The following is a 26,736-nucleotide window of genomic DNA, read 5'->3' as shown; positions in this document are numbered from 1 at the left end:
GTTAATATTTAACTAATACATATTGTATATAGGTTGCCTAAGTGACATACTTGTGTTAAAAAATACAATAACAGTAACGTTAACGATTAATCGCAATTAAATTTTGTGAATTTTTTTACTATAACATGGAATTTTATAAGTTATAATCGTTTTTTAAGGTGAGTATTTCTTTGCGGCCTGCCTACAAATCTCCAGGGATGTAAAATAGTGTTTGTAGTCCCTTTTTAATCAAGCTTACGTAAACGTTGCTCGTGATGGCATTTATCAACAGTCTAGGAGCTAAGGATGAACAGTCTTTCCAGTACGTCACTTGGGTTTACTGTCTTTCTTGGGGAACTTGAATGCAGCAAAAATATCCGGATGTGACGCAAATACGCAAGATACGTTAGTGGCATCGTTCAAGATGGCAGCGTTGGCGTCCTTGATGTTGAAGTCTAGAGCAGGTATTAACTATAAATTTGTGTTTTATACATTCTTCGTGAATTTACATATTGCTCACGAGAACGTGAGAAATTGTTTCATTTATACCCAGCAGCTCCGTGCTTCCTGGACACAAACGTGTTAAACAAGGGATGTTTTCAATGCTAGCTGTGACAGCAATGTGCAAGTTAGCTCTGAATGTCATAGTCAAAATTGAGAAGACTGTAAACGTAACAACATCAATTTGTGCTTGACAAATTATCTGTTTTGCAATTATATCATGATTACTAGTGTCGTTCGAAATTCGGAGAGTGACTGATGTGTGATACGTTTGGGATACAGCAGCCTACTATAACACTTTATTTATGCAAATTAAGTGTTTCGTTCGTTTAATACGTCCCACTGACCTCCAAAGCGAAGTGAATATGAGAGATCAGGGCTGATGTCTGTCAGCTGGATGTCTGTGCGACTTCACATGTATTCCTTTGTGCTGCTGGTTTCAGGTCTATTGGTGCCTGGTCAGTCCTCTCTTCTAGACTCTGTGAGGTTTGCATCCAAGAAGGCTGGTGGGAGCAGTAAAAACCTCGGAGGAAGGAGCCCTGGCCGGAGATATGGTTTCAAGAAACAGGATGGTAATAAAACCTTATTTTAAACCACTTCCCGTAAGTGCTGTGGCTGTTCTTCCCCAGCCTCAAGTTCATTTCAAGATGCCAGCCTTGTATTACGCAGAAAAAAAATGTAATGCCTTTTCAAACTACAAACTGTTGATCTCAGGACCTCCCTCTGTGTCAAAAATAGATACTAATACAGTGAAGAGAGGAGCCCATGCACAACATTAGAGCAAATTAGACCAAAAAACAACAATGAATGTATCTAACATGTACTAACAGGTTTCAAAGCCTGATACATCCTTTTCCTCTGTGCCATAGAGATCCATTGTTGATCAAAAAGTGTTAAAAATACATCAGTGAGCCGCATTGTTGCAATGGGTGACGTTCATTCATCACCATAATTGTACATACTGTAGTTCATTATTATATGACACCCTGCTGCCTGAATGTGTATTATTCCACCACTGAAAATAGTCCCACACAAATGCACTATTCCTCCAGTTTGAGTAAGGTTTGTTAGAAAACTACATTATCCAGCAGTTGTGGGAAATTAAAAAGAGCCTTAATTATATATTATTTAATATTATTATTATATTATTTTATTTAATAATTAAGGCTATTATATAATTATATATTATATAATATATGGTAAGGTGTTTTAAAGATTCCTGTCTTCAGTTTGAACCAATGGTCTTGGGGATGACTTCTATAGACAGGGTAGGGAAGTCAGAAATGTTGAGAGATGGACAAGCACATTGTTGATTTAGGTCTTTTTATGAGAATTGTTAATAATATAGAAAAACACAAGCATTATCCTTTAAGATTGGTGCCTTGGGATAACAAATTCATGGTTTGGAAGAGTGAAATGTACTTATTTTAAAGCAGAGAGGTTTTTGTTAGTTAAATTCAACAGAAATTGCTCTCAGTTGAGATGTACTCTTGTGTCAGGTCTTTCACCACCACACAGTGCAATAATCTGTAGAAGACCACCAGAGTGGTCCTTTGAATGACAGCTATTAGAGGCACATGTCTGGCATGCCTCTAATGTTGTCTGAATACAGAGTGAACGTTATGAGAGGAATTTAGTTGATCTACCATCTCTTTTCCTTTGCTCACAAGGTAACTTTGTCCATGCGGGTAACATCCTTGCAACCCAGAGGCTGATGAGGTATCACCCAGGAGCTCATGTAAGTTACTCTTCCTCTGTCCACAAAGGTTGATTGGACGTAGTGAAACTATACACATTCTCATCGTGCACCTCCTCCTGTCCTCCTTCCCTCTCCTGCAGGTGGGGCTGGGAACCAACAACACGCTCTTTGCTCTGGAAGACGGCTACGTCAGGTTCACCAAGGAGGTCTATGTCCCACCACCACGCAGCCATGAGACCACTAAGGTCATCACCAAGCTGCCAAAGGGAGCCTTGCTCTACAAGACCTTCATTAACGTCCTGCCCGTCAAACAGGAGAGCAAGTTTAAACTGGTGGACATGGTCTAAAACTAACTGGACTGCACTGGGAGGCCATCACTTCCCAGGTTTTGTTGTGGTGGCCAGGATCAAGAAGGATTTGTTTTGATTCGCTGTGGCTGATCACCAGAGACCCAAGTGAACAGCAGACCATGAGCCAGAGACGAGTCAGTGAAACCTCCTCAGCTCCATAAATATGTGACGAAGGCTGCAAGCAACAATTTTTTTTTCATTATCAATTTATCTGCCCATTATTCTCATGATTAATCAATTCATTGTTTAGTCTGTAAAGTGTCAAAAAATTGTGAAAAATGCTCATCACAATTGTCCAGTGACGTCTTCTTTTGTGCATCCAGCAGTCCAAAACCCAAAGACTCGTCACTTACTCTGATATGTGACACAGAGCACAAAGCAGCAAACCCTCACATGTAAGAAGCTTCAACCAGCAACTGTTTGACATTTTGCCTTGAAAAATGACTGAAAAGATTGTTGAAGTAGTTGGCGATTCATTTTCTTTCAGTCAACTAATTGATTAATTCTACATGCTCTTTGGAAATATGTGACACTCTCTTATTGGACTTAGGAAACAGAAGTTCAGCTGTGTCACATGAAGTGTTCATCATGGCTTGGGGTCATTGAAATGCCTCATGTTCAGCCAGGAGTTAACCACCTGAAGGAACTGAGGTGCCATCGCCATGATACTGAATATGTACTGTATTTATGTATTAAAGTTTTCTATGTGAAAGTCTTTACATCTAATGACTTGGTTTTATCATGTGTGACATTTGTAACTGCTTAAAGGACCAGAAAACTATTTTCCTGTAAACAATGGGAGCTCACATGAACTATAACAGTTATTTCACACAAGGTGTTTCTGTATTTATTGGCTTACCTGTCATCACTGGTCTGGAGTGGACTGTGCCAGGTGATGCCAAGTATTTCCACACACCATTTGGAGTTGAACAATGTACGTATTAGAATCTGATGGCAGTTGTGGGGTTGATCTTAAAAGTACTTCAGGTCTTCCTCCTTTTCTTACTTTTCATAACTTTTGGGTATTTGCTTATGGGACACCACTGCCAATCACGTCTGATCAAGCCACATTCACACCACATGGAACTCCTGGCTGGGGTGTAACTGACTCCTAACGACAACTTCACTATGTAGAATAACATGCTGTGCATTCCTTTATCTGACAGAACAAAAGGACGTGTAAATGGGTCATTGCATAGCATTTAACATAAAACATGAAGTGTTTCCATCATGCTTTATGGTCATTTGTCACATTCATCAGATTTGTACCCCAGTTTGTGGCAAAGGGAGGGGTTTCTTACTCTACATACTGGGCATTAAAAAGACATCAAAGCTATTTGATTCATATAATTTTGGAGAATCCTCTACTAACCAGACAAGATCAAACTGCACAATCCTCATAAGCAGATCTGAGTGTGAAAATATTACTTCCTTATCCCCAAGGACAACCATTAACTTTGATTGTTGCTAATTGGCCACAAACACATAAGTATTTAGGATTTGATAGCAAGTTTTCAAGTGTTTCATGGAAAAAAAATGTTGTTGGGAAAGTGTAATACCCAAACTCACCACAAGATGACACACAATCACTGCTGCGCTAACGTATGAGCTCCTCAGTTTGATTTTGTCTTAGCATGTGTCAGTATTTGGATAAAAATTGCACATTTATATTGCAGGTCTATGTCTTCATAAATTGAATTTGTAGAAAAATAATTAATTTTAAGAGAAATAAGGTTTTTGATTACTCAGTCACTTTGGTAACTGCCAGTCTCCCTTAATCAGGCTATGCTCAATCGTATAATATGAACAATCCCTGTATAAAATGTGTCGTGCATGGCACGAGCTTATCAGAAACATGATTTGTCAGCATTTCTTTGAGAGAGCTTTCAACAGGAATTAGGACATGAACAGGACCGGCTGTATTTCAGAGGCTTGTGGTATGCTGAGGGAGTGCGGGTCACGCCTGGTACACTGTATGGGAGTTGGAATGCTGTCATGAAGCGGAACAAATGATGGATGTGAGGAGTTTGAGGACATGGCGTTCTTATTCTCACATGGTGGAGGGTAAATTATTGTTTGTGGGTCAGTGTGCGCTGCCTGATTGGATAATGTACCGAGGATAAACTGAGGAATATTCCCATAAAAAGAGTAAGAAATAAATAGTTTGATATCTGCTGCTCTGTGAGTGTTTTTCCTCTTCAAAAGGAACCAGTGAGTCATGAAGTTACTGAATAGCCATTGGCTATTGTTTCCAGATCCGCATTCTTGGTCCTCAGTCCAGGCCAGTATCATTGCAGGTGCACAACAGAAATACAATTATCGACATTGCACTCTAGCCCTCCCAGATGCCTCCTGGTTGTGGTGGGTTTGTGTTTGATCTGGGTTAAAGAATAACCCAGTGCTGTCGTACTTTACCTCTTGAATTCAAAGTAACAGTCATTAGTGATGAGCACAGGCCAAACGGAGTTACTGTTTAAGCCAAAGAGACAAATCTTTTTTAGTTAACCTAATTCAGGCAACATTCTCACTTTTCCTGTCTGGAAACTTCTGGAGAAACTCAGTGTGATAGACGTTTGCTTTTAAATTCTATGTTTCAACATTGATCACATGGTGACGCTGAGTTTTTATTCTCTGTTGGTGGAAATGTCAGTCTGTCTGTCCGTCGGTTGGCTCACTACTTTGGTCCACACAGAAACATCTCAATAACTATTGATTGGTGTGGGAGTGTGTACAAACATCCATGGCCCAAGAGGATGAATCCTTCTGACTTCAGCCATTACCACCAGCAGGCTCATATGTTGTTTTTAGTTAAATGTCTTGACAATTATGGGATGGATAACCACGAAATTTGGCACAGGTTTCCATGGTGCCCAGAGGATGAAACCTAATGATTTTGTTGTTTACCTGACTCATCTAGCACGACCAGCAGGTCAAAGTTTTCCCCCATCCAGTCAAATATCTAGTGGACGGATTGGCACAGAAGTTTGTACAGATGTTCACGGTTCCCAGATGACGCATCTTACTGCTTTAAATGACTCCCTGATTTTTAATCTAGCACCATTATGAGGTTGACGTTTGTGGTTTTGAGTGAAATGTCTTAACTACTGAACCGATTGCCATGAAATGTGATTCAGACATTTGTGTCCCCCCACAGGATGAGTTGTAATCACTTTGCTGATCCTCGGAGTCAACATATCAGTTTGTCCAATTTAATGGTTTGTGTCCAAACGCCATTCCCTAAAGCCTCAGCTGTACTTTGTGATTAGTGCTGTTTGCATGTGAACACGTGCCGGGATGGTAAACATTACCTGCTAAACATCAGTATGTTAAGTCATTTTGAAACTTACTGTTCTTATCTAGAGTCAGGGACTAAACCCCACAGCACACTGCTGAATAAGTTCCAGTTTCACTGTAGAAATAGTCGGCCAATCTATTCATACAATCTATCATTGTAGTGAATTATTAATCCTGAATGAATGAGATTATTTTGGGTGTCAGTGGACAGCATTCGCATCCTATGACGGTCTAAATGTTGTTTCAGAGGTTTCTAGACTTTTAAGAGCAACAGTCCGATGGAGATGCCAAAAAGTCAGGATTTAATTGGTATAAAATCATTTAAATTCAAAGACATTGAATAAAAAGCTTCAGTACAAAAAATATGCTGATTGGTATCTAAGGAATCAAATTGGTTAAACCTTTGAATCCATCCTCCCACTACACCATTCTTTTTTAAAAAAAAAACACACACATACATTGAAAAACCTGCCAGGAACTTCACGAACAATGCAAAGATGAGTCATTCTTGTATCTGCGCAACTTGAGTCGGACTCGTTATCATGAGAATACCTCCAAGCAGAATCACCTAGACCTATCAACAGCTCCGCCTCAAAGCACAAGCATTCCCTTCCCGAAACCCCTTTCTTGTCCCGAATGACGTCAGTCAGTCTCGCGGCTCACACAGCAGCAGCCCTCTTGCTCATGCTGTGGCTTGGCAGAGAGCTCTAGGACCGTCAGTCAGGCAGAAACCTGGAGCTCTGTGCTGGGCAGTGAGAGGAGGATGGCCCCTGGAGCGATGTGGATGGCTGACTGTGGTGGTCTCCGCCGGTGTATGAGGGGTCATCCTGGCTCTGGATTGACAGGCGAACGTCCAGAGAGTGCAGATGTACAGGTGAAATGTCGAGGGACTGACGGAGGGTTTCCTCATACGTTGGCGGAGGCTAGAGTGGAATGTGACAAAGGAAGTATTACGTGGCATATCGGAAGATGTGCTTTACAGGGTTATAGGCTTGAAGACTACATATTTATGACAGGAAAGCTGTGTTACAAACTTGGGTAGAGGAATTTGAATGACATGAGCATATCCCAGTCAGAGAAGATCTAATGAAAAAAGATGTTAGCCTTTCTCCTAATCACGCCAATATATCACAGTTGTTCGGCAATTCAAATAAGTCTGGCATCGCGTTAATTGATGGACGTTTCTACTATTTGGAAACATAATAAACCAACCAGAGCTGTGCAGGTCTGATGAAGATCCTGGACTTCATCTTCCTACATAGCTAGCTAGCTGCCGAGCTACATCCTTGAAAAACAGTGACAGAAAAGTGGCCACAAAAGCGTCAACCAACGTGAATGATTATTGCTGCCACTTGACCGTTTGTTGTGCGTCGACTTCCTGAAATAACCGTGAACATTTCTTTAGTCGCTGTGAAAAACATGGCCGGCTTAGCTACGGAGCTCCAGGCTGGATGTGATTAGCCTAGCATAAAGACCGGAAGCGGTAGGAAACAGCTAGCCTGAGTGTGTCCAAAGTTTATATGGCTACCAACACCTCCAACATTTTGCATTTTGTTTGTTTGATTAATCCATTTCGGAGTTACATAAAACTACCTTCTCCTACAACTATTTCTTGGTGTGTTTATGCTAAGCTAGGCTAATATGCTAATCAATATGCTAATATGGTATCAATCTTCTCACCTCTCACTTGGAAAGAAAGTAAATAAGTGTATTTCCAGAAATGGTGAACCATGCCTTTGAACCTTTTTCACGTCGAGGTGACGATGAATAGAGTTTTCCACATTTTGCCCGCGGAAACTGACATCCCGAATGACCGAACAGAATCTGTTGCGCTCGTCCGCTCACCTCCCCGTGGCAGCCGCTGAGGCCGAAGCGCTGCGAGATCATAGTGTGGATCTGCCTCTGCCGGTCCTTCTTACGAACGCTCTCATAGGAGGGCAGCCTCGGCAGAGCCTCGCTCAGGTGGTAGTCATTTGGCTTCCCTATTATAAACAGCCCTCCAGGAAGCTAGATTACACACACACACACACACACACACACACAAAAAAAAAAAAAAAAAAAACCTGACATGAAACTCCTGGCAGCTGTACGAGATCCCTGCCAAATGTCTGCAACAATCCTGAGCTGTGAAGGTGTGGTACCTGTGGTCCAACAGCTCCGTGGTTCATGGCAGCACTGTGCTCATTATGGGCGATACCAATCAGAGAGTGCCTGCTGTGGTAGTGGGGAGAGTTGTCCTGGAAGGAGCGATCAGCTGGGATTAGTTACAATTTTACAATGTTAATATGTCATTTAAGTTACTCTAAACAGAAGTATTTCTGATATTAAAAATGCTGTTAGTATTCCAAGAGTATTTTAAAGCAGAGGCAAATCATCTCTGTTATACTGTAGCACAAATGCTCTTTTTCCTCTAGTTTTGATTTCATTTGCTCCGCATCCATCCCTAACTTATTGTCTCTCATTAATAGGGGCTATTTCCTTGCATGCAGTAGATTAGCTCGTGGTAACATTGTTTCTGGAAAGAGATGTTGCTGTTGATTTTATTTTATTGTAAATTTTTAATGCTGTGAGCTCCACAAATGAAATACCATTAACTTCCATTGAACTGGGCTGGAGGTCGAAATATCTAAAATATGAATGAATACATTTCTCAAAATCTAGAAACTAGAGGTAAGTGATGTGTTATTGTGTTTTTATTTTGTTTTGTTTTGTTTTTCATTTAACTAAGATGGCAATTTTGCACCCTACTATCAGCTCCGGGGCCGTTGTTGTGTACAGCGTAGCTGACCCTGACCTCTGACCTCCTGGTTGTGAATTAAGGGTTTTTACTATTTCTCTCATCCTGACTCTGTAATGCTCTCAGATGCTAATGATGCAGGCAATCATTTCATTTTTATATTTGATATTTCTATTGTAATTGATTTGGCAATGCTAAGGGGCCCCAGGCCCTCAGGAGCACCAAACCCTCCATATTCACTCTATGTCTGTGGATTTACGTGGTTTGATGCTTGCTAAAGAATTTGCACCACGAGGACAACATCTACTGAGGTAGGTCCTGTATTCTTAGCTCATGTTGTAGCCCTGTCTTGTAAAGAGCCCTATGTCATGCTCTACATTTTTTAGACTTTTATGATTTATATTGTTGTTAATAGTTTATACCCTTACATTTAGATACATTATTACCATATGTTTCATATATACAGTAATATATATAGTATATTGTGGTTGCATGGTCAGATTCAGAAATAGATGTGTGTTTAATATACACAGTAGGGCTGGTTGGCAGTGGTTTAATGTAACTAAGAACATTTACTGTACTGTACTTCAAATTCAGTGTGAGTAGAGTGTTTTCAGTTCATGCAACTTTATACTTGTACTCCACAATATTTCAGAGGCAAATATTGTACTTTGTACTCCACTACTTTAGTTGCTCATTACTTTTCAAATTGTCTCCAGATTGGGTGATTGGAATCGATTCCTGTGTGGGTTTAAACATTCTCCCACTTCTTAAGCTGAAAAAACTATTCACTACTCTTGGACTAGTTGGAAAATGCATTGACACAAAGCTGAAAACAGGCGATGAGAACATGATGCATTGTGGTGAAAACATGATGCATTGCTGTAGATTAAACTAGCTAACAATAAATAAAGTAGTTAAATCTCAACCTTAAACATCTACAGCAGTAAAATGCAACATACACATTAATAAAGTATTACGTTTCTGGAAGACACAACAGTATACCAGCATCTAGACACCTCCATCCAACAGAATCTACAGCAGTGTGAAGGGGTCATAGTTGACGTGACTGAAGCCTGAAGCCTCTCTGTGGTTACTGCAGTTGATAGCTGTTCTTACTGTATAGTGCTCTGTCCTGTAGGGTCTGAATTTGCAGCACAGAGGATCCTTTCTGTAGAAGACCACCACCAGCATCAAGATCACTAAACAGAAAGCTACGCAGGACACTGAGGGGGAGGACAGAAACAGCACACTGTCACGGCTTCAGAAGGGAAGAGGGTGGGAGGGCTGGATGGTCGCACAGCAGGCTACATGTGGACCGTGCATAAACGACCATAGGGGGAAATGGGGAATATGCCCCCTTGCATGAATCAGAGTCTTTGGACACCAAATGCCTGACAAGTGTCTCATTAAACATTTGATACGTACATACAACTTATTAATAACCATAAAAAACATTCAGTAACCTGCAATCCTTTCTGTCATATAAGCTGTTTGAATGTAAAAAACACAAATGACTGAAATTTCCAGTCATGTGACACAAAAAACATATGTTGCCAAGTTACTTTCATGTTCGTATACTGACATATTTTCAGTGAACCTTTGACTAGAGTGAGCTGATTGAAATTTAAAGTGACAGTTTGTTTACAGCGAAACCTGCCCGCAATGTACAGTCAGCATCCAGATTTTTAAAAAGCCTGTTAGATCCATTTGAGGCCTTAATTCTGTAATTTGCCTACCTTAAAAAGATCTGTGCTGATGAGAAATTATTAAAAACAACTTAATTTAATACTCTACCAACACATCACTCCCCCAACTGGGCTGCTTTTTGCTTTATCATACTGTGATATACACAGAGACTGTGTTCCTTAGTAGACATTTCCTCCCACATCTTATCAAATAAATAAATAAATAGATAATAAATAAAAGTTCTGGACTCACCTGAAGCCACAATGACATTCAGCAGCTCTGGAGCCATCGCAAGAGTCTCTTTGAGAGAAGACATGAAACAGTTTCCACACTCTGCACACCTTATCTGCAGCTTTGCAACAAATCCTTCCTTTGCACTCCAGCCCCAGCTGCACTCTTTGCCTTTTTGGAAACTCCTAAACCTCATGCAGACACCAGATCCCCCAGGATTAACCAGCAGCTAAATATTAACACCGTGTCAGGAGAGCGGTGGAGTCTCCAGCACAAATAACTCACCTCAAACAGGCTTGTCCTCATTCAGGATATGAGAGGGAAAAGCTCCGTGACACCGACTCTTGTGCAAACTCTAGTGGAAGTTAATGGAGACGCAAGACAAACTCACCTTTGGCTTTTTAAAAACAATATAGTACATCAATACATATATAAAATAGTCCATATATATATTAGCATATGTGATATCAAGTGATTATATGTTTTATTTGTTCAATGGAATCTATGTATTAATCTGTGAATACACTGAACATGTTATATTCACAATAGTACAATTTTATATCATGCACAGACGAGCTAAGAAAAACATTTTTTTGTGCTGATGTGAGGCTTTCACACCGTGTCATTCCATGATTTCACCATGCACACACACACACACACACACACACATGCATGTCTGCAGACCTTAAAACATTTGTGAGTAAACATTGAATTCTTCATATTTTCATTGAAAAAGACACAAAAACTCATCACCTTCTAAATATTGTGCATGCATTGTAAATGAAGTGATTTATTTCTTACATGTAGCTTCTGTATTCATTTGTATAAAAAGTGAAACATGAACTTAAACTCTTCTATAATAACGTTTTGAGGGATTGTCAGTAGATTTGCCATCTTTTATATGCGTCACTGTCATTGTTCTTGTGTTTTGGCTGCTGGCACATTGATGCTGTGTTAAGTTAGCAAAATGAGAAGTCAGACTGAGTTTGTGCAAAATAAAGATGTCATGCATGTGTGGTGGGGAAGTTGAAAGGGGGCTAACCAAAGGCAGAAATGAATACAGAGAGTTGACTAAAATGATCTTGTAACAGTAGAAAAATAAATGCAGCAGATTGAGTGTACAATATTTGCTTCTGAGATGCACTGCTGTAAGTATCTCCAAATTGTACTTGCAGACTGGCCTGGACTTGACTGCTCAGACCTGACTCAAAAACCTTTAAAGCTTTTGAAAGCAAAAACATTAAAGGCTACAATCAACAGTTTTTCTATGTTAAAGTCCTGGAAAAATGGTATTTGATGTCACCTTTACGAAAAAATCTACTACTAACACTTAAAAGAAAGCCTGGAAGACTTGACTGTAACATCTCTCTTTCTCTGTCACACACACACACACACACACACACACACACACACACACACACTGCACTGTGTGCTGCGTGATGTGGCTGAATGATCACGACATGCCTTGTAAATGTGAAGTGATGTAGGCAGAAGCCCGCAGACTGTGATTCACTGTGAAGGAGGAGCTTCAGAGCGGCGTGGAGCTCAGAGGAGGTTGCGTGGGGAGGACTGGCTGCACAGAGAGAGAGAGAGAGAGAGAGAGAGAGAGAGAGACTGACAGAGAGAGATAGAGAGAAAGAGAGAGAGAGGAGAGAGAGACTGAGAGAGAAAGAGGAGAGAGAGCTGTGTGCTCTGTCGGGTTTTATTCTCCTCACCACGCTCCTCCGTCTTACAAGCGCGCAGGGAGGACGACAGGATGGAGCGGATGGAGTCCATGGAGCCGATCTCGGCGCACTACACCACCTCTTACCCGGAGATCCATCCCGACAGCGGCTACGAATCCAGAGAGACCACCGACAGCCAGGCAAAGACTCCCCCAGCTCCGACATATGATGAGGAACTCGTGCACAAGGTATGATGACATGCTACAATCACACAAGAGCTTTGAAATCCAGGACCTGGTTCGTTTGAGAGCCGCAAATTCAAACTTTACGAGACTGAACAGCTATAAAACAACAAACAAATGACTTTGCAAATGTGTATATTCTTTAAGATTAGTTTTTCTGTCTGTTATTTATCCGTTTATTTGCTGGTATTCACCCTAAACCCCGAAGTACCCCGATCCAGTCCTCCGTGCTGGGCAGGCTTTGCGCTCTCCATGGTGCTGATCTTCTCTTGGACGCCGCATCAGTTGGTCCGCTTCCAGGCTTGTTGCGTGTCCAATCTGCCCAAAAAGCCATAATTCCTCCTGTAATGAACAGTCATCTCTTCACAGAGCTGCTCCTCACTCACATGCTGCTTCTCGAGGCTGGAAAGCGCCTCTTCACCCCCTGCAGATCTGTGACTGTCATCGCCACTACAGGTTACAAATGTTTTAATGGTGTTATTTCAGTTTAGTCTCTGGAGACTGGGGTGAGAGTGCATCTCCATTCTGATTTGTTGACATAACATCCACTTCCGTTTTTAAATGAGCAGTAAGATGAGGAGGAATGGTAGGAGAGACAGAGGGTTGGGCCACCATGTGAGTGATGATGTGGCATCCTAAATAATAATAGTAATAATAATAATAATAATAATAATAATAATTGTACAGCACTTTGCAAGCTATAGGAGCACAAAGTGTGTTCTAGCGCAGCAGGATGGAAGAAAAAGGAAAACACATGTTGTGGTCAGACATGAAAGCAGGTCTATAAAGCTGAAACAGTGTCAGCACACTGACCTTAACCTGGACTCTGGATCAGGCCTAACCCAGCAGATCTAGGCCTTTGGGGACAGATCGCATAAAAGGTCACTGGCACCTGATCATGTAAAAGCCTTTTAAGTCGTGAGTAGGACGTTAAAATGAACTCTGGAAGAAATGGGTTACCGGTGCGAAGAGGCTAAACCTGGAGTGATGTGAGCCGCGTGCTAGTTGGAAGCCTGGCTGCAGAGCGCTGCACAGCTCTCGCATCAATGCATGTAAACAACGAGTTAGAGTGGCGTGAAGATAGGAAAGTCTGCATCGAGTTTAGTTCACTGTCAAAAATAACAGACAAGCTCTTTACAGCACCTTGAATGTTTGGAAGAAGGGGACCGAGCAGTGTCCGGGGCCAATGATCAGGACCGCCGTTCTTTTTCAAAAGCTGTTCAACAACCGCTGACAACACAAAATCCTCCTACATAACACGGCATCTCAGCAGGGAGGAGGAGGGTAGAGAGAGGGAGGTGCAGCAGGTCCAGAGGGCACTCCAGGCCAAGGGTTACCGTTTAACACCTGGGCCTACCAGAGTATACCGGAGAGACTCCCCTACATGCCTGAGTGTGGGTCATTCATATCCAATGCAAAAAACGCCTCTAAATGAACACGGGACTTGTCACTTGTCATCTCATTGGTTTTATTTTAATTTCTTCTTAAAAGAGAACATGATATTTAGTTAATTGCATCTCGTTTAAGAAATTATTTGTCTGATGATATTTGACACTCACAAGAAAATAGCACCACTGGCCTTGTGGTCTGCACTCATGCGCCGCCTGCTACAATGTCGCTGTGCTTAAATTCGGTTACAGAATGATTTTGTTCACCACTGCTGCTGCTAAGTGACTTTATGTCATTAGCGTGAGTTCGGCGAGTTTTCCCAAAGGCTTGATCCAACGAGACATGAGCCGGGTTAGCCTAATGTAGCCATTATGCACTTTGACCGGTTGCCTTTAATTGCCTCGGAAGCAGCGTGAGTGCACGCGTGAGGCTTGTGCTGTGAGGGCTGCAGATGCTGGACAAAGGGGCCAATTATAACAGCACAAGCCGTTCTTTTAAAAATCAGAAGGACTTCTTGCAGGTGAACAGCAGGAGCAACTCAATCTGGCCGTCTGTCTTGCTGATGCAGTATTTTTTGGCAGTACCCTTTACATTGTCTCATTTCTTCATGGGTAGTAGCTTTTCACTCTCTCTTCTTCACCTGTTTTCCCCTGAGGGATCATGATTAGGCAACAATGAGGGGCTTTCTTTGAGTGGTTTGAACTTCGGCACACATCTTACCACCATAGTGACACTTTGCTCCACTCAACAGTCTTATTAAAATCAATGTAAGACTGATGCTGTTATTCAACATCCTCTGAGATGCTATCACAGTTTCAAGATGTCTTTCACAGGCTTTTAAAAGACAAGCTGTATTTATATTCACAACAAATCCTTTCAAAAAGACCAGAGCAAACAATGCATTAGTCTGATTTCCACACTGTCTGTAGAGTGAATCCCATTGGCTCCTACTGGAGACTGATCTTTAAAGCTACACTAATCAATACTGTTATGTGAACAATGGATCAATATGTGTGATGTGAAAAAGGTGAAACACCAGAGAATTATTCCCCAACCCTGCAGTTTCACTTAGCTCTGCTGGTGTTTTTATTATCAGTTCATTGTTTGGGTTTTATGGCCTGCAGTTTCTGCTGTTTTGCTTCACTCTCACTGCTCTTACCAACCTTTTTGTCACCATCAGGCAGCTGTTCTCAGTGAAAAATGTGAAAAACCCAGTGCAGCTACCTGCCCAGCAGCAAAAGAGAATGGACATGGATGTAAATGTGAATGCTGCAACATGTGTGATAGCTACGTAAATAAGCAACTGACTGTCATTATAACAACTTTATACAGCCATGATATTCATCTCGTGGCTAAAACAAAACCACTGCTGCTGATTTTGAAATGGGTCACAGTAATCAACAAGCGGTGCAGAGTTTTTGGTAAACATCACTCTAACAATAGCACTGTAAGGACTCGAGTCTAGTTTTTGACCACAAACAGCAAAATTTAGTTGTGCTTTTATAAAAGTGTCTCTTTTATTTGTATTTTGTGCACATACATGCACGTGCACCAGCATGAGCGTCTGCGCTACACACGTCTACTGATGATATTGATGTCTACCTTTCTGAGATTATTTGCATTCTCAATAAAATGAACATGGTCATTAAGTTCATACTGCAAAGTGTTTTGAAAGTGTTGCTAAAGCACTTATTGTGATAATTATACATTAAACATTATAGTATGCTCATATTTGGGGTATTTCAGCAGCACTCAGTAAATATTATTATTATTATTTTATGTAGAAATGTACTATATTACAATATATATTGCTATGATATAAAATGACATATACATGGTAAAGAAATGCATCCATATCGGTCACTCTCTATGAGTTCATAAGAGTGCTGTTCCACACACACACTAATATATATTTGCGTCAGCCATCACTGACTTTTAATATTGGAAGCTACAGGAATCTGCTCCTGTTCTGTGGTTTCAAATCCCAGCTGTGCAGCTTATCGAACTAAATCAGTGGCAATATGAAAACTGTCAAGCTAAATTACATTCTGGCCAACACGGACTTCATACTCTCCAGGATGCTAAAAGTGATGCTTCACATTACTGAGACAGAGGAGAGCAGCACAAACCCTAAATCTGACTCCAGATTCGCTCCATTTCCTTAAACTTCCCTTAGAGTAAAGGGAATTCCATATTTCCGATTTACTGCCATGATGGCCTTCAAGGACGCTCTTGCGGAAGCTTCCTGGGCTCAAACAGGAAGAAAGGAAATTCACTGGTACTTAACAATCTTCCTCTGAGCCCTGGAGATGAACAAAATCTAATTCTCTCTCTTTCTTTATCATTGGCTGTCTTTCTCCACGCCACCCATGTGCACAATATGCCGCATACATCATCCACAGCATCTATGTGTAATACCGGAACATCTGCGGTGCTTTCACCTAATTGCCTCCAGTCTCCAGTGAGGTTTTCTGAGACAGGCTCACTTCCCAGCTAACCACTGTTACCACGGAAACAGCGTCATACCCCTCCTCCCACCACAAACACACATACATCTCCATCATCATCATCATCATCATCACGTGTACGTGTGTATGTGTGATTCTACAACTATGGTTCTTCCACTCCACTGGATATGTCCTCACATGGACACGTGCAGGCATTATGTTACGTGCTCCGTGTCCAGTAAACAGGAAACAGATGCCATGACGTAACAGGAGGATCAAATTGAATAATAATATTGCTGTTGCTTTGCATTATGCTCTGCCTCATAGTTAAAGCCTTTCTGTGTTTATCTCTCTGATCATTTTTGAAGGGATTCATAATTTTGAACATGTCTCTTTTTATGGAGTGTAAAATACCCTGCAACAGTTGACTGTGCACGAACTTTGGCACTGATTGAGCACATGGCAACCTGGCATTTAAAGAGTCTGGGCAGTGGTGTCTTTTGTTTTTTGCCTTTCCAAAACATAAGCACTATAAGGAATGGACATTTATCCGCTGTAACGTAGGCTGCAAACGTTCGGCCTGTGCACCACCTGACAGTAACCGAGTAACTAACTACATGGTTTTGTGGGATTACAAGTTATACTAAAGGAAAAAAGCCCCCGTGCACAACTAGCACATGCGCTGCGTAGCACATAGATCCTCATGGTGTGCTAATAAAGTTTAGGCTAACAGCTACAGCTCTGCCCTGCTCTCTATTGGATGTTACACTCCAGCAACCCCAAAATATTAATAAAAATATAAGATAAACAGTTATGTTAGCACGAAACAGTCAGATCATCCATTTTTCTCCTCATCATAGCTAAGTTTTGGTAGCATTTAGTAGCACAAGAGCAATACTGCTTCTTACGTTAGAGTGCTATTTTGCTAAAATTTGCTAATTGGTGCTAAACACAGAGTAAAGTTAAGGCTAAAATTAACATGTCTGTTATTAGCGGGTGGTGTCCACATTGCATTCATGTTTCCAGCTGCAGCACGAGCGATATATGTATTAACTACCTGTTCACTGCAGTCACATTTCCTACGCTGCTTCTCACCTTTCAGCATTTCAACATGCACATAATCTTTCTAGTTTAGATGAATAGAAAATATCAGCTTAAAGTATTAGTCCCCCCCATTTTCTTCACACAGGATACACCTCCTACACATACTTGTTCTTTAAACGGCTGCACGGACTTTTCTCTCAGTAGAGAGATCAGCTAGCTGGAGTTATTTCTGATGCCTGAGTACAGATGATATGAAAATTCAGAGGGTGATTGTTGATGCAGAGCCTATAGTTTATCCTCAACTGAGACGTTGCACATTCTGAGAGTTTGTGAAATCCCTCTAAATGCTGAGATCAAAGGGAGGCTATGAAACCTGTAGCACAGAGAAAAGCTGCTCCAACTTCTCTATTCTAATCCTCTCTTCCTTCTTCTCTCTTCTACCTATTTTAGGCTTTATCATTCAGAGAGCATTGAGACAAAAACCGAGCTGCAGTTGAATTACTGGGGGGGTTGGTGCCTTAGCCTCAAGCCCACCAGGGTGTCCTCACAGTTGGCATTCAGTGGAAATTGAAGACAGGCCCTCTTCCAGGTGTCTGGACGAGACCACTTCTGAGAAGAGAGATCATGTGAGAATGGGGTCAAAATTTTGACATTTCTGAACATCTGTGGGCTTTATGACAGGCTCTCACACATTCTGCCAAGACCCCCTATTCATCATGTCTATGGACATTTGAAAAATTCAAAGATAAGATCACTTCTTAGCGTCAATAAAGGTTCATTACATGCTCTCATTGACACGACATGTGATGACATCTTGTTAAAACAGCCTCTCAACACCAGGAGACGTTTCGAACAGTTCAGCTCTTGATGTCTGGTCTCTTTGACTGTGATTCAGCATGAGTAGGAGTTCATGACTGGTTCACAATTAGAAAACTGTAAAACCCTTTCGATCGTCTATGGACATTCAGAGCATGGTCAAGATTTATACGTCTTTCACAGACAACTTCTGGATGGCGATGTTGATGTCACAGGAGGCTAACTGCTAGATATCATTAGATATTAAGGCCACTTCTGAACGTCAGCAGATATTCACTGCAGGGTTCAGATTTAATGGTTTGGTCAAGACCACCTGTGAACAGAAATGACCCAGCACAACATAACAGACACTCAGGCTTCATTTTCACCATCACAGCTTCAAGATCCTCTCTTTATCTGTCTCGGTCGGAGGGCGCTGTGCTACCTCAGTGTGACTTCTCTGAGTGGGTTTGCCAGTGAAAGGCAGCCCTATAGAAGATGAAGTACTGACTGATGGCCCTGATGACTAACTTTGACGCTTCTGACTGCCGCCTTTAATTCATTTCATTGTCTTGAAGGTTATCTCCTCCTGCTTGTGAGTCACACTCTGATAGTGGTGCACTGCCAAGCTCTTGTAGAGAGATGATGCCTGTGCAGCTTGGAAGCAGTAATGTCCGCTGTGACGCAAATGCTGAGTCACAACTCCAAATTATAAAATGATTGCGAGGGCTGATTCTGACACCAATATAGTTTTCATCAGACCTGGCTGTTCCCCTGCAGACAATCCTCGTCGGGGACAGCGGAGTGGGAAAGACATCGCTGTTGGTGCAGTTCGACCAGGGAAAGTTCATCCCCGGCTCCTTCTCTGCTACAGTGGGCATTGGATTCACGGTGTGTGTGTGCATCATTTGGGTGTGTCTTGTGTGTGTGTATATATATTGACATATTTTCTCACTTACTTCTGGTGATTTTCCCAGTTTTTGACCTATATGTGCAAGATTTCTGCCTCCAACCCATGCATCCCCCTGTTAGCATGGATAAGTCACAGAACACACGCTCTGACCTCTCATCCTCGCTAAATGACTATTGCTATAAGCTCGGTGTCATAGGGACTACTCTCAAGACAAGGTGGTGGACTACAGTAGCTGACAATGGGGACTGCTGATTATTCCAGATCCCCAGTAGTCCAAAAAATTTCCCGCTGGACTAAAGCTCACTTGTCTGACAGTCCATCACCCCGAAAAACAAATACCTATTGCTCAGAAGGCACAGTGCTCCTACTTCTGATCGGCTCGTGTTCTTTGTTTGGTAAGGGTTAGGGTTGGATGCTCAGGGTCAGAGCCAGTCGGAGGCAGAGCAGGGGGCAGGGACAGTTGAAAATAAAATAATGCAGTGTCTTTCAGAGCAATGGGTCTTCGGAGGAATGGGAGTTTGGTTGGGGTATTTTTCAGACTGTCGGGGGTTCAGAATAGTACAGGAACAATGGCATGGCATTGTGGCAAGCTACCAGCTAACGTGCAGGCCAGCCGGGAAGATGCTAGTGCAGACCCACGCATACACACAACAGTTCTCCGTGAGCTAGTGAGCTTGTTAGAGCCTCTTTTGTGGAGCAGTTTATACTTCAACAAGTGGATGGTGGCACACGGGTAACAAGCTATGATTGCTTCCTCCACTTTTCCTTCCCTCAGAGGTCAGCAGTGATAAGACGGTGTGCTTCTCACGTCAACGCAAATCCCATGATTGCAACGATTTAATTTTCCAAACTAAAACACTCATCATACCGTTACAGCAATTCCAAAGAAAATGGTTTGAGAGGGAGGTTTGTGGATTGAGTAAAAGAGACACTGATCCCTCATTGGAGTGGAGGCAGAAATCTATCCGAAAGTTATTGAGACAACAAGGTTTTTATTTTTTGTAGTTTGACACATTGTCCCTTTGATCAGTGTTTAATCTTTGTAGCCAGTGTCCATTCCAACATTGTGCTTCTGCTTCTCTCAGAATAAAGTGGTGACTGTTGACGATGTGAAGGTCAAGCTACAGGTCAGTAACCAAATTAGTTCCAGTGAAAACTTGATGTGCTTTCACAATAGCCACCTATTTTTAGGTTCCTCTTGGGCACCGGTGTTGTAACTGAAATTCAGAGCTAGTCAAGTGGAACCAGGCCAAGTCACCATGTGCAGCTTCTTTTTCCTTTTCTGTTTCAGATTTGGGACACGGCGGGACAGGAGAGGTTCAGAAGTGTGACACATGCATATTACAGAGACGCACACGGTAATTGACTCTAATAGAAGTCGACACCGGACTCGCAGCTGTACTATTATCCCCAAAAGTTACTGTTGCAGAGGCATGCAGCTAGAGAACCATATGTTCAGTTATCTTTTTTGTTGGTTCTATCTCCAAAGCTTTGCTCCTCCTGTACGACATCACCAGCAAAACCTCCTTTGACAACATTAGGGTAAGTCTGGGGTATGTCTAATGCCTGGAGAGATATGAAAATGAGTGGGCCAGGAAGGGGAAATGAGATCTGTGGATTTACTATCAATAATGTTGGCATGCAAGCAGGTGTGTGTGCGTGTGTGTGCATGTGTGCGTGCGAGCGTATGTTTCAGCCTAATGCAAACACACTTTCTCTCTGCTGTGTTGGGCCGTCTGTGTATTTATGTGTCCGTCTGTGTCTCTTGTTTCAGGCATGGTTAACAGAGGTCCATGAGTATGCACAGAGCGATGTAGTCATCATGTTGCTGGGCAACAAGGTGAGAGGGAATAGTTTGAGAAGCTCAGCAAGTGAAAGAAAAAGTGTTAAGAAAATAGACAGGGATGTGATCTTTAGTGAAACCTGACTAGAAAACTGTCTTTTTATGATGGCAGATATACAACATATGTTCATACTGTGTGAATGAGGTTCAGGAGGATGTTCATTGAATATATTTGCCATACATACTTTATATGCTTGCATGCTGCAGATGCACATTCACGAGCACAAGCATGTGGGTGACACAATACAAAGAGAAGCAGAAGAGAGTTAAAGCTGCACTAATAGATGTTTTTGGATTAACTGTGGATCGAATGTGAAAGATGTCGCTCATCGTGACAAACCAACAGAGAATTATCACCCGACTCCACGGTTCCCCTCAGCTCTGCTGCTCTCCAGCCCATGGCTTCACTGCTTTGTTTCACTCTCACTGCTCACGTCAACCTCCACAACTGCAGCAGGCAGCTGTTTCCAACACGGTTAGCAAGCAGCTGTTTCATTTAGCGGAGCCTTTCTCTAGAGTTGAATGTCTGACTTTTTATCAGGTGGACAGAAACGCAACCTCAAATCAAAGCCAATGTTGCTCTGTGGATGTATAAATAAGCATCTTCCCAACTTTTAAGGTCATTATATGTCAGTATTGTGTTTATAGGTTGTTCCACTGCCACCAAGTTGCCCATAAAATCGATGTGCTTTAACTTTGCTACCTCGCTAAATTACCTAGTGTGATGATAAATGAAACTGCCGTGTAACCAGTAGGTGATTTTATTAGGGTGCCATCAGCCTTGTTTACAAAATGATCAAATGCATCCCACTTTCACCTTGGATCTATAATATTCTCTAAACTATATACTGCAAATACTCAATTCTATATGTTGTAGCCTATATAGTGTCACCTTCATGATGAAAGTGACAAGTAGCAACATGTAGTTGGAGAAGAGTGAGAGGATCATAGAGACACACTGCTGCCTGTAGTATTTCTATGATCATTCAGTGTCTGTGCTGCTGAAAATACACACCAAGACCCATGGGGGTTAGGGTTGGCAAACATAACCCTTCCATTGGCCCATTCCTCCTAAAAATGAAGAAATCACTGACTAGTTTTTTTCCCAAGGACTGGCACTGTCAATCAAACAGAACTGTCGGCTTCATGCTGTTCCACTGTTTGACAGTTTGGCAGTGATTCACTGAGTCACATAGCGATATGCCAGCATAGGGCGAAGATGATGTAAAGACAGATGAAGGAATGTAAACAGTGCAGGTTTCAAAAATATTCCAAAACATATCATTGTACGTGCATTATGAGGAATTATAATTAATTAATGCTGTTTAAAAGAAAACTCTGCAGGGTACCTTGCAACTGTAGGACATCACAACCTATACAGTAGCCACATTTTTCCAAGCCTCTAAACTATATCATTCAGGGTGAGGTAAATAGTTACTGCACAACCAGCTTAAGTGCATTCGTTTCCAGTGGTTCTATACTAACCATACTGTGCTGCATCTCCGTGGCAGGCCGACATGAGCAGCGACAGAGCGATCAGGAGAGATGAAGGAGAGAGGCTGGCCAGAGTGAGTACTTCATTCACTGCTGTTCAAGCAGACGTGACAGGGTTTACTCTGCTGCTCACTGTTATTTGCTCCTCCTCGTGTCTCCAGGAGTATTCAGTCCCTTTCATGGAGACGAGTGCCAAGACGGGAGTCAACGTAGAGCTGGCTTTCACTGCAGTGGCCAAGTATGAAGTTATTATCAAACCACTATTCCTTTCAACTAAACGGCTGTTAGTACAGAAAGTAATATAAGTAATTACCAACTGCTGATAAACATTGATCAGATCCATTAAAAATAACTTTACAATTTACAATGTGATAAAACATATCAATGGGCAGAATACTGAACATCATATGTGGACTCTTACAGACATCACCTGTAATATAATTTTACTGTTGATGCAAAGATACCGCCGGTGATTAACGTCATGACTCACTGATTCATACAAAAATCTTCTATAATCATGTTTACGTTTCATTACAGTTTCAATCTGTTTATTTAATTAAATGATGAAATAGTAAAACAGATGTATTTCTTAAACATTAGATGCACCTGCAAATGGACCAAAAACCATAACAGCCATCCAGAAATGTATTTCTTATAGGACTTGCCAAGTTTCAGTTCAGTTGAAAATGCCATATAGCTTTTTTTTTTTACATTTTAAGGGGTTACTATTATCCATAAATTGACCCCAAACTTGGGATGGCATTTTGTCCTTAAAGGGATCTTAATCTATTTAAGTACAAATAAAGGGCTAAGTAAATATTTTAAATGCTATTTTATTAATTTTAATAGGATTTGACCCTTTAAAATCCCTTTTGATATGAAATGGTTAATATGAAACATATTGTGCTAAAAATAAGTTTTAGAAGAGACAGCTTATTAAGAAGAGTAGACTGAGCAAATAACATGACATTCATCTGATAATATACAGCTTTCTTTCAGATATTCAGTCAGATTTCTCACGGTCGCTGCCTTTTACACTGAACCACTCTTTATTCTCCTCTTAGTTTTGCCATGTTACTGCTTCCATGGTGAGAAATGACAAGTGTTCGGTGCCACAGTGTGAAATCCTCTAAAACAGTGTTAATACTGGTCCGCAGGCTTTACAGATAGTTGAGTAAAATTGCTGCACACGACATATTTTACGTTGGCATTCAGATAATAGTCACAACACAAAAGTTGTCGATCAATTAAAGGCAAACAAAAGTCAGTCTGTACTGTTCTGTAACCTGTGTGATGTCTGGTTCTGTTCTCTAGGGAACTGAAGCACCGGGCCGTCCAGCATCCCAATGAACCCAAGTTCCAGATCCATGAATACATTGAAGCCCAGAGGGAGAAGTCGGGCTGCTGCAGTTACTTCTAAATCACGTCTCCTGAGTCCTCCTCCCACCGCTCTGTGTGAACAGACTGTCAGAGACACGCCGAGAGCCACCGAGTAGGAGGATGCCCTCTTCACTCGCTGCTGCTCCCAAAATATGATGCTGCCATTCATTCAGCACTAAAAGCCAAAAGCAGATCAATGGAGTGAGAGGAGGATAAACTAAGCCACAGATTTACACAACCCACAGTTTTCTTAAGCCCAGAGCAGTTTACCCAACTCTTTAGACATTGATCAACTGAACATTTGTCATAGATGGTTTAAAATTTATTTTGCATTTATAAAATTCTAGGAGAAAATAGCCGTCTGCTATTTGCTGTCTTTGTGAGAGTTTGTTGAGAAGATCAGTATTCCTCTCATGTATGTGCATTGACTACAGGGCTGAAGTCAGGATGTGGTTAGCCTAACTTAGCACACTTAGCACACGCAGACTAGAGGTGAGAGGAAACAACGTGCATGGTTCTATCTAAAGTTAGAACCAACCAACAGCTCCAAAGCTGATTTAATAACATATTACATCTCATTTGTTTAAATGCAGGGCTGTTTTCTCCAACACACCTCAGCATCCCAGAAGTTATATAATGCAGATAAACCCATATATTAAGATCATATTACTGTACTATGTTACATATACACCACTATCGCTTCTCATACACTGCTCAGACTTGGATGGATGAGCTCATGTTGTCTTTGCTAACTATGTCATTGTCATGGCCCGGTGCTGGTTATACATGATCTTATTCATAAATGGCACAAAAACAATTTTCCCATCATCGGCAGCCTCAGGCTACGTTTTCATTTCCACAGCTACTGTCATTAAAACCCTTCAATGTCAAAATGCTGCTCTGCTGTGACAATAAGCTAATGTGAACAAACGTTTTAATCCTAGTAATAGTAATATAATCCCAGGTCACTAAATACCCAAGATATGCATGCACCCAATAACAAACAGAAATATAACAAGACTAAGAGTCTACAGCCATGCTAACGGCTCTATGAGACGGGAGCTAAATGCTAACATCAGACAATGCAACCATTCTAATGTTCAGTCAGTATAATGTTTATCAAGTTAAAAAAACATTAGTTTGGCATATTAGCATGCTAGCACATCTTACCCACCTTTTATTTTACTGCAAACTCACTGCTGATGGAATGCTGAAGGATGTTTCAAAACACAAACGTCGACCTCATGATGGCACTACAGAGTTTCATGATAGCCCATCCAATAGCTGTTGAGCTATTTCAGTCTGGACCAAAGTGGTGACCTGAGCGACTGACTGACACGGCCATCCCAAGAGCCAATGTGCTATTGTCGCTAAAACAGCAATTTGTTGTGTCGCGGGAAGTACACGTTCCACTAGCCAATGCTTAGCTTAGCATGCTAAGCTAGGCTAACCACATCCTGAACGCAGAGGCATGAGACTGGTATCGATTTTCACATCTAACTCTGGGAAAGAAGGTAAATTAGTGTATTTCTACAAATTTTGAACTTGTTCTTGAAGGAATTCATGCTACAATATTTTCTTGAAAGAATATATCATCTGTTGTTTGCCTTACATAGATCTCTCACTGTATTTTTTTTACTGAGCTTAAGACGGAATGCTAAAGGATGCTACAACACAACCCGTTGCCAGAGTGAAAGACATTGTAACAAACTACATACACCCACAGAGCACTAATATAGGCCAGACGAGACAGACTTAGTAGACAAGTTTTGGATCCACTTTGAAAAATCAACATTGCTATGAGCTTATGTATAATGCAATCAACTAACAGATCCAGACAAAGGCGATACTTTGTGTCATGGATGCAATTCGAAGCCAAGTACTTGGACAAATCCTTGTCTTTTTAGTCAGACTGGTTCATTCTTGACAAACTCACTGAAACAAGAGAAGCTCAGGGACCCAGCTGAAGAAAAGCTAATGTGCTCTGAGTGCCTAGCAAGGAGGACTACAAGACAACTCTATCTGTGAACATGCAGAGGAACACAACCATGTGTTAATGATAAAAATGTTTTTGTCACCTGAAACGAGTCTCTAGAGGAGGAGACCAAAAATAATGAGCTACTTGACAGTGATCTGCGGTTCACTTTCCAATTTTAACCTTCATTTAGCTATGTACATACGGAATTTATGAGTGAGTGAAAAGATTTTTGAAAAATATTTTTTGGCTGTATTATTTTCCTCCCAAAAACCAATATTTTCCTTCAAAACTCAGTTGCATGTTTGCTGGATTGCATGTAAAAACTCATACTAAACTCAAGATTAGCATTAAACTATGATCAAATAATTAACATTTCTTTTCAGATTTTAACTCAACACTCAGGGTTAAATTTTTTTTTGAAATACGCGATCTAATATATCAACACATTAAAGCTGCATTAATTGATTTCTTTTGTTGTTTTGGCCACTAGGGGGCAGCAGAACAACTTATAAACACGCATTACATAGGCTGTTACTGCGTTAGAGAAGAGTTGCCTATTTACAGATCCAGCACACATGGAGACAGATAAGCATTTATTTGGAGTCAAGTCTCTAGCGACGCAATAAATGTGTTATTCACTCTCCTTTTAGCTGTGTTCTCTGAGAAAACCATCTGGCTCTTTAGTTGCTGAATGCAATGCTTTGTTCTACCGCTAGCTGCTAACTAATGGCTAACTGCCATCTTTTGTTTGGCATGGTTCTGTGGTTTTAGCACAATTTTCTAACAAAATGAGTTTAAATTACTTAAAATGCTGCATAGAGCTGAGTTTGTCCTAAAGGGCAACACCTTTTACATTACACAGAATCAAATGATCCATTGTTAAAATAACAATATTGATTAGCGCAGCTTTAAGAACCTAATGATGTCAGAACAACAGCTAAATATTCAGGTTTGATTGCAACACAAGCCAGTTTATGAACTTCAGTATGCAATGCTCTTCTGCAAATATGTCTTATTGGTCAATTACTGTCTGGGTGCTCCTATTCAGTTTGGACAGCTCAGGTCTG

At 41.3% G+C, this 26,736-nt stretch overlaps 2 protein-coding genes across 2 annotated transcripts; both read left to right on the top strand.

Annotated features, from left to right (window-relative positions):
• Positions 1 to 398: 398 nt before the first annotated feature.
• mrpl27 (mitochondrial ribosomal protein L27) lies at positions 399 to 3,244 on the top strand. Its single transcript, XM_041962943.1, has 4 exons — positions 399 to 443; positions 924 to 1,052; positions 2,151 to 2,218; positions 2,320 to 3,244. Exons 1-4 carry the CDS (start codon positions 404 to 406, stop codon positions 2,524 to 2,526), a joined length of 444 nt encoding a protein of 147 aa, XP_041818877.1. The 5' UTR covers positions 399 to 403; the 3' UTR covers positions 2,527 to 3,244.
• An 8,986-nt stretch (positions 3,245 to 12,230) lies between these two features.
• On the top strand, positions 12,231 to 23,731 carry LOC121625039 (ras-related protein Rab-37-like). Its single transcript, XM_041963067.1, has 9 exons — positions 12,231 to 12,392; positions 18,842 to 18,952; positions 20,060 to 20,101; positions 20,266 to 20,332; positions 20,464 to 20,516; positions 20,749 to 20,814; positions 22,329 to 22,385; positions 22,473 to 22,549; positions 23,626 to 23,731. The coding sequence occupies exons 1-9, from the start codon at positions 12,237 to 12,239 to the stop codon at positions 23,729 to 23,731; spliced, it is 735 nt and encodes a 244-aa protein (XP_041819001.1). The 5' UTR covers positions 12,231 to 12,236.
• The last annotated feature ends 3,005 nt before the right edge of the window (positions 23,732 to 26,736 follow it).

The sequence above is a fragment of the Chelmon rostratus genome, chromosome 21 (genome assembly GCF_017976325.1).
Source record: "Chelmon rostratus isolate fCheRos1 chromosome 21, fCheRos1.pri, whole genome shotgun sequence".
Lineage (NCBI taxonomy): Eukaryota > Metazoa > Chordata > Actinopteri > Chaetodontiformes > Chaetodontidae > Chelmon > Chelmon rostratus.
This window is presented reverse-complemented; position numbering and strand designations above follow the sequence as displayed.

Excerpts from the sequence above, each read along its gene's own strand:
- LOC121625039 (XM_041963067.1), top strand. The coding sequence starts at position 12,237 with ATGGAGCGGATGGAGTCCATGGAGCCGATCTCGGCGCACTACACCACC. Across the intron at positions 20,517-20,748 it reads CCTCCTTTGACAACATTAGG|GCATGGTTAACAGAGGTCCA; the intron begins GTAAGTCTGGGG and ends CTCTTGTTTCAG. Across the intron at positions 22,550-23,625 it reads GCTTTCACTGCAGTGGCCAA|GGAACTGAAGCACCGGGCCG; the intron begins GTATGAAGTTAT and ends TCTGTTCTCTAG.
- mrpl27 (XM_041962943.1), top strand. The coding sequence starts at position 404 with ATGGCAGCGTTGGCGTCCTTGATGTTGAAGTCTAGAGCAG. Across the intron at positions 444-923 it reads GATGTTGAAGTCTAGAGCAG|GTCTATTGGTGCCTGGTCAG; the intron begins GTATTAACTATA and ends TGCTGGTTTCAG. Across the intron at positions 2,219-2,319 it reads GGTATCACCCAGGAGCTCAT|GTGGGGCTGGGAACCAACAA; the intron begins GTAAGTTACTCT and ends CCTCTCCTGCAG.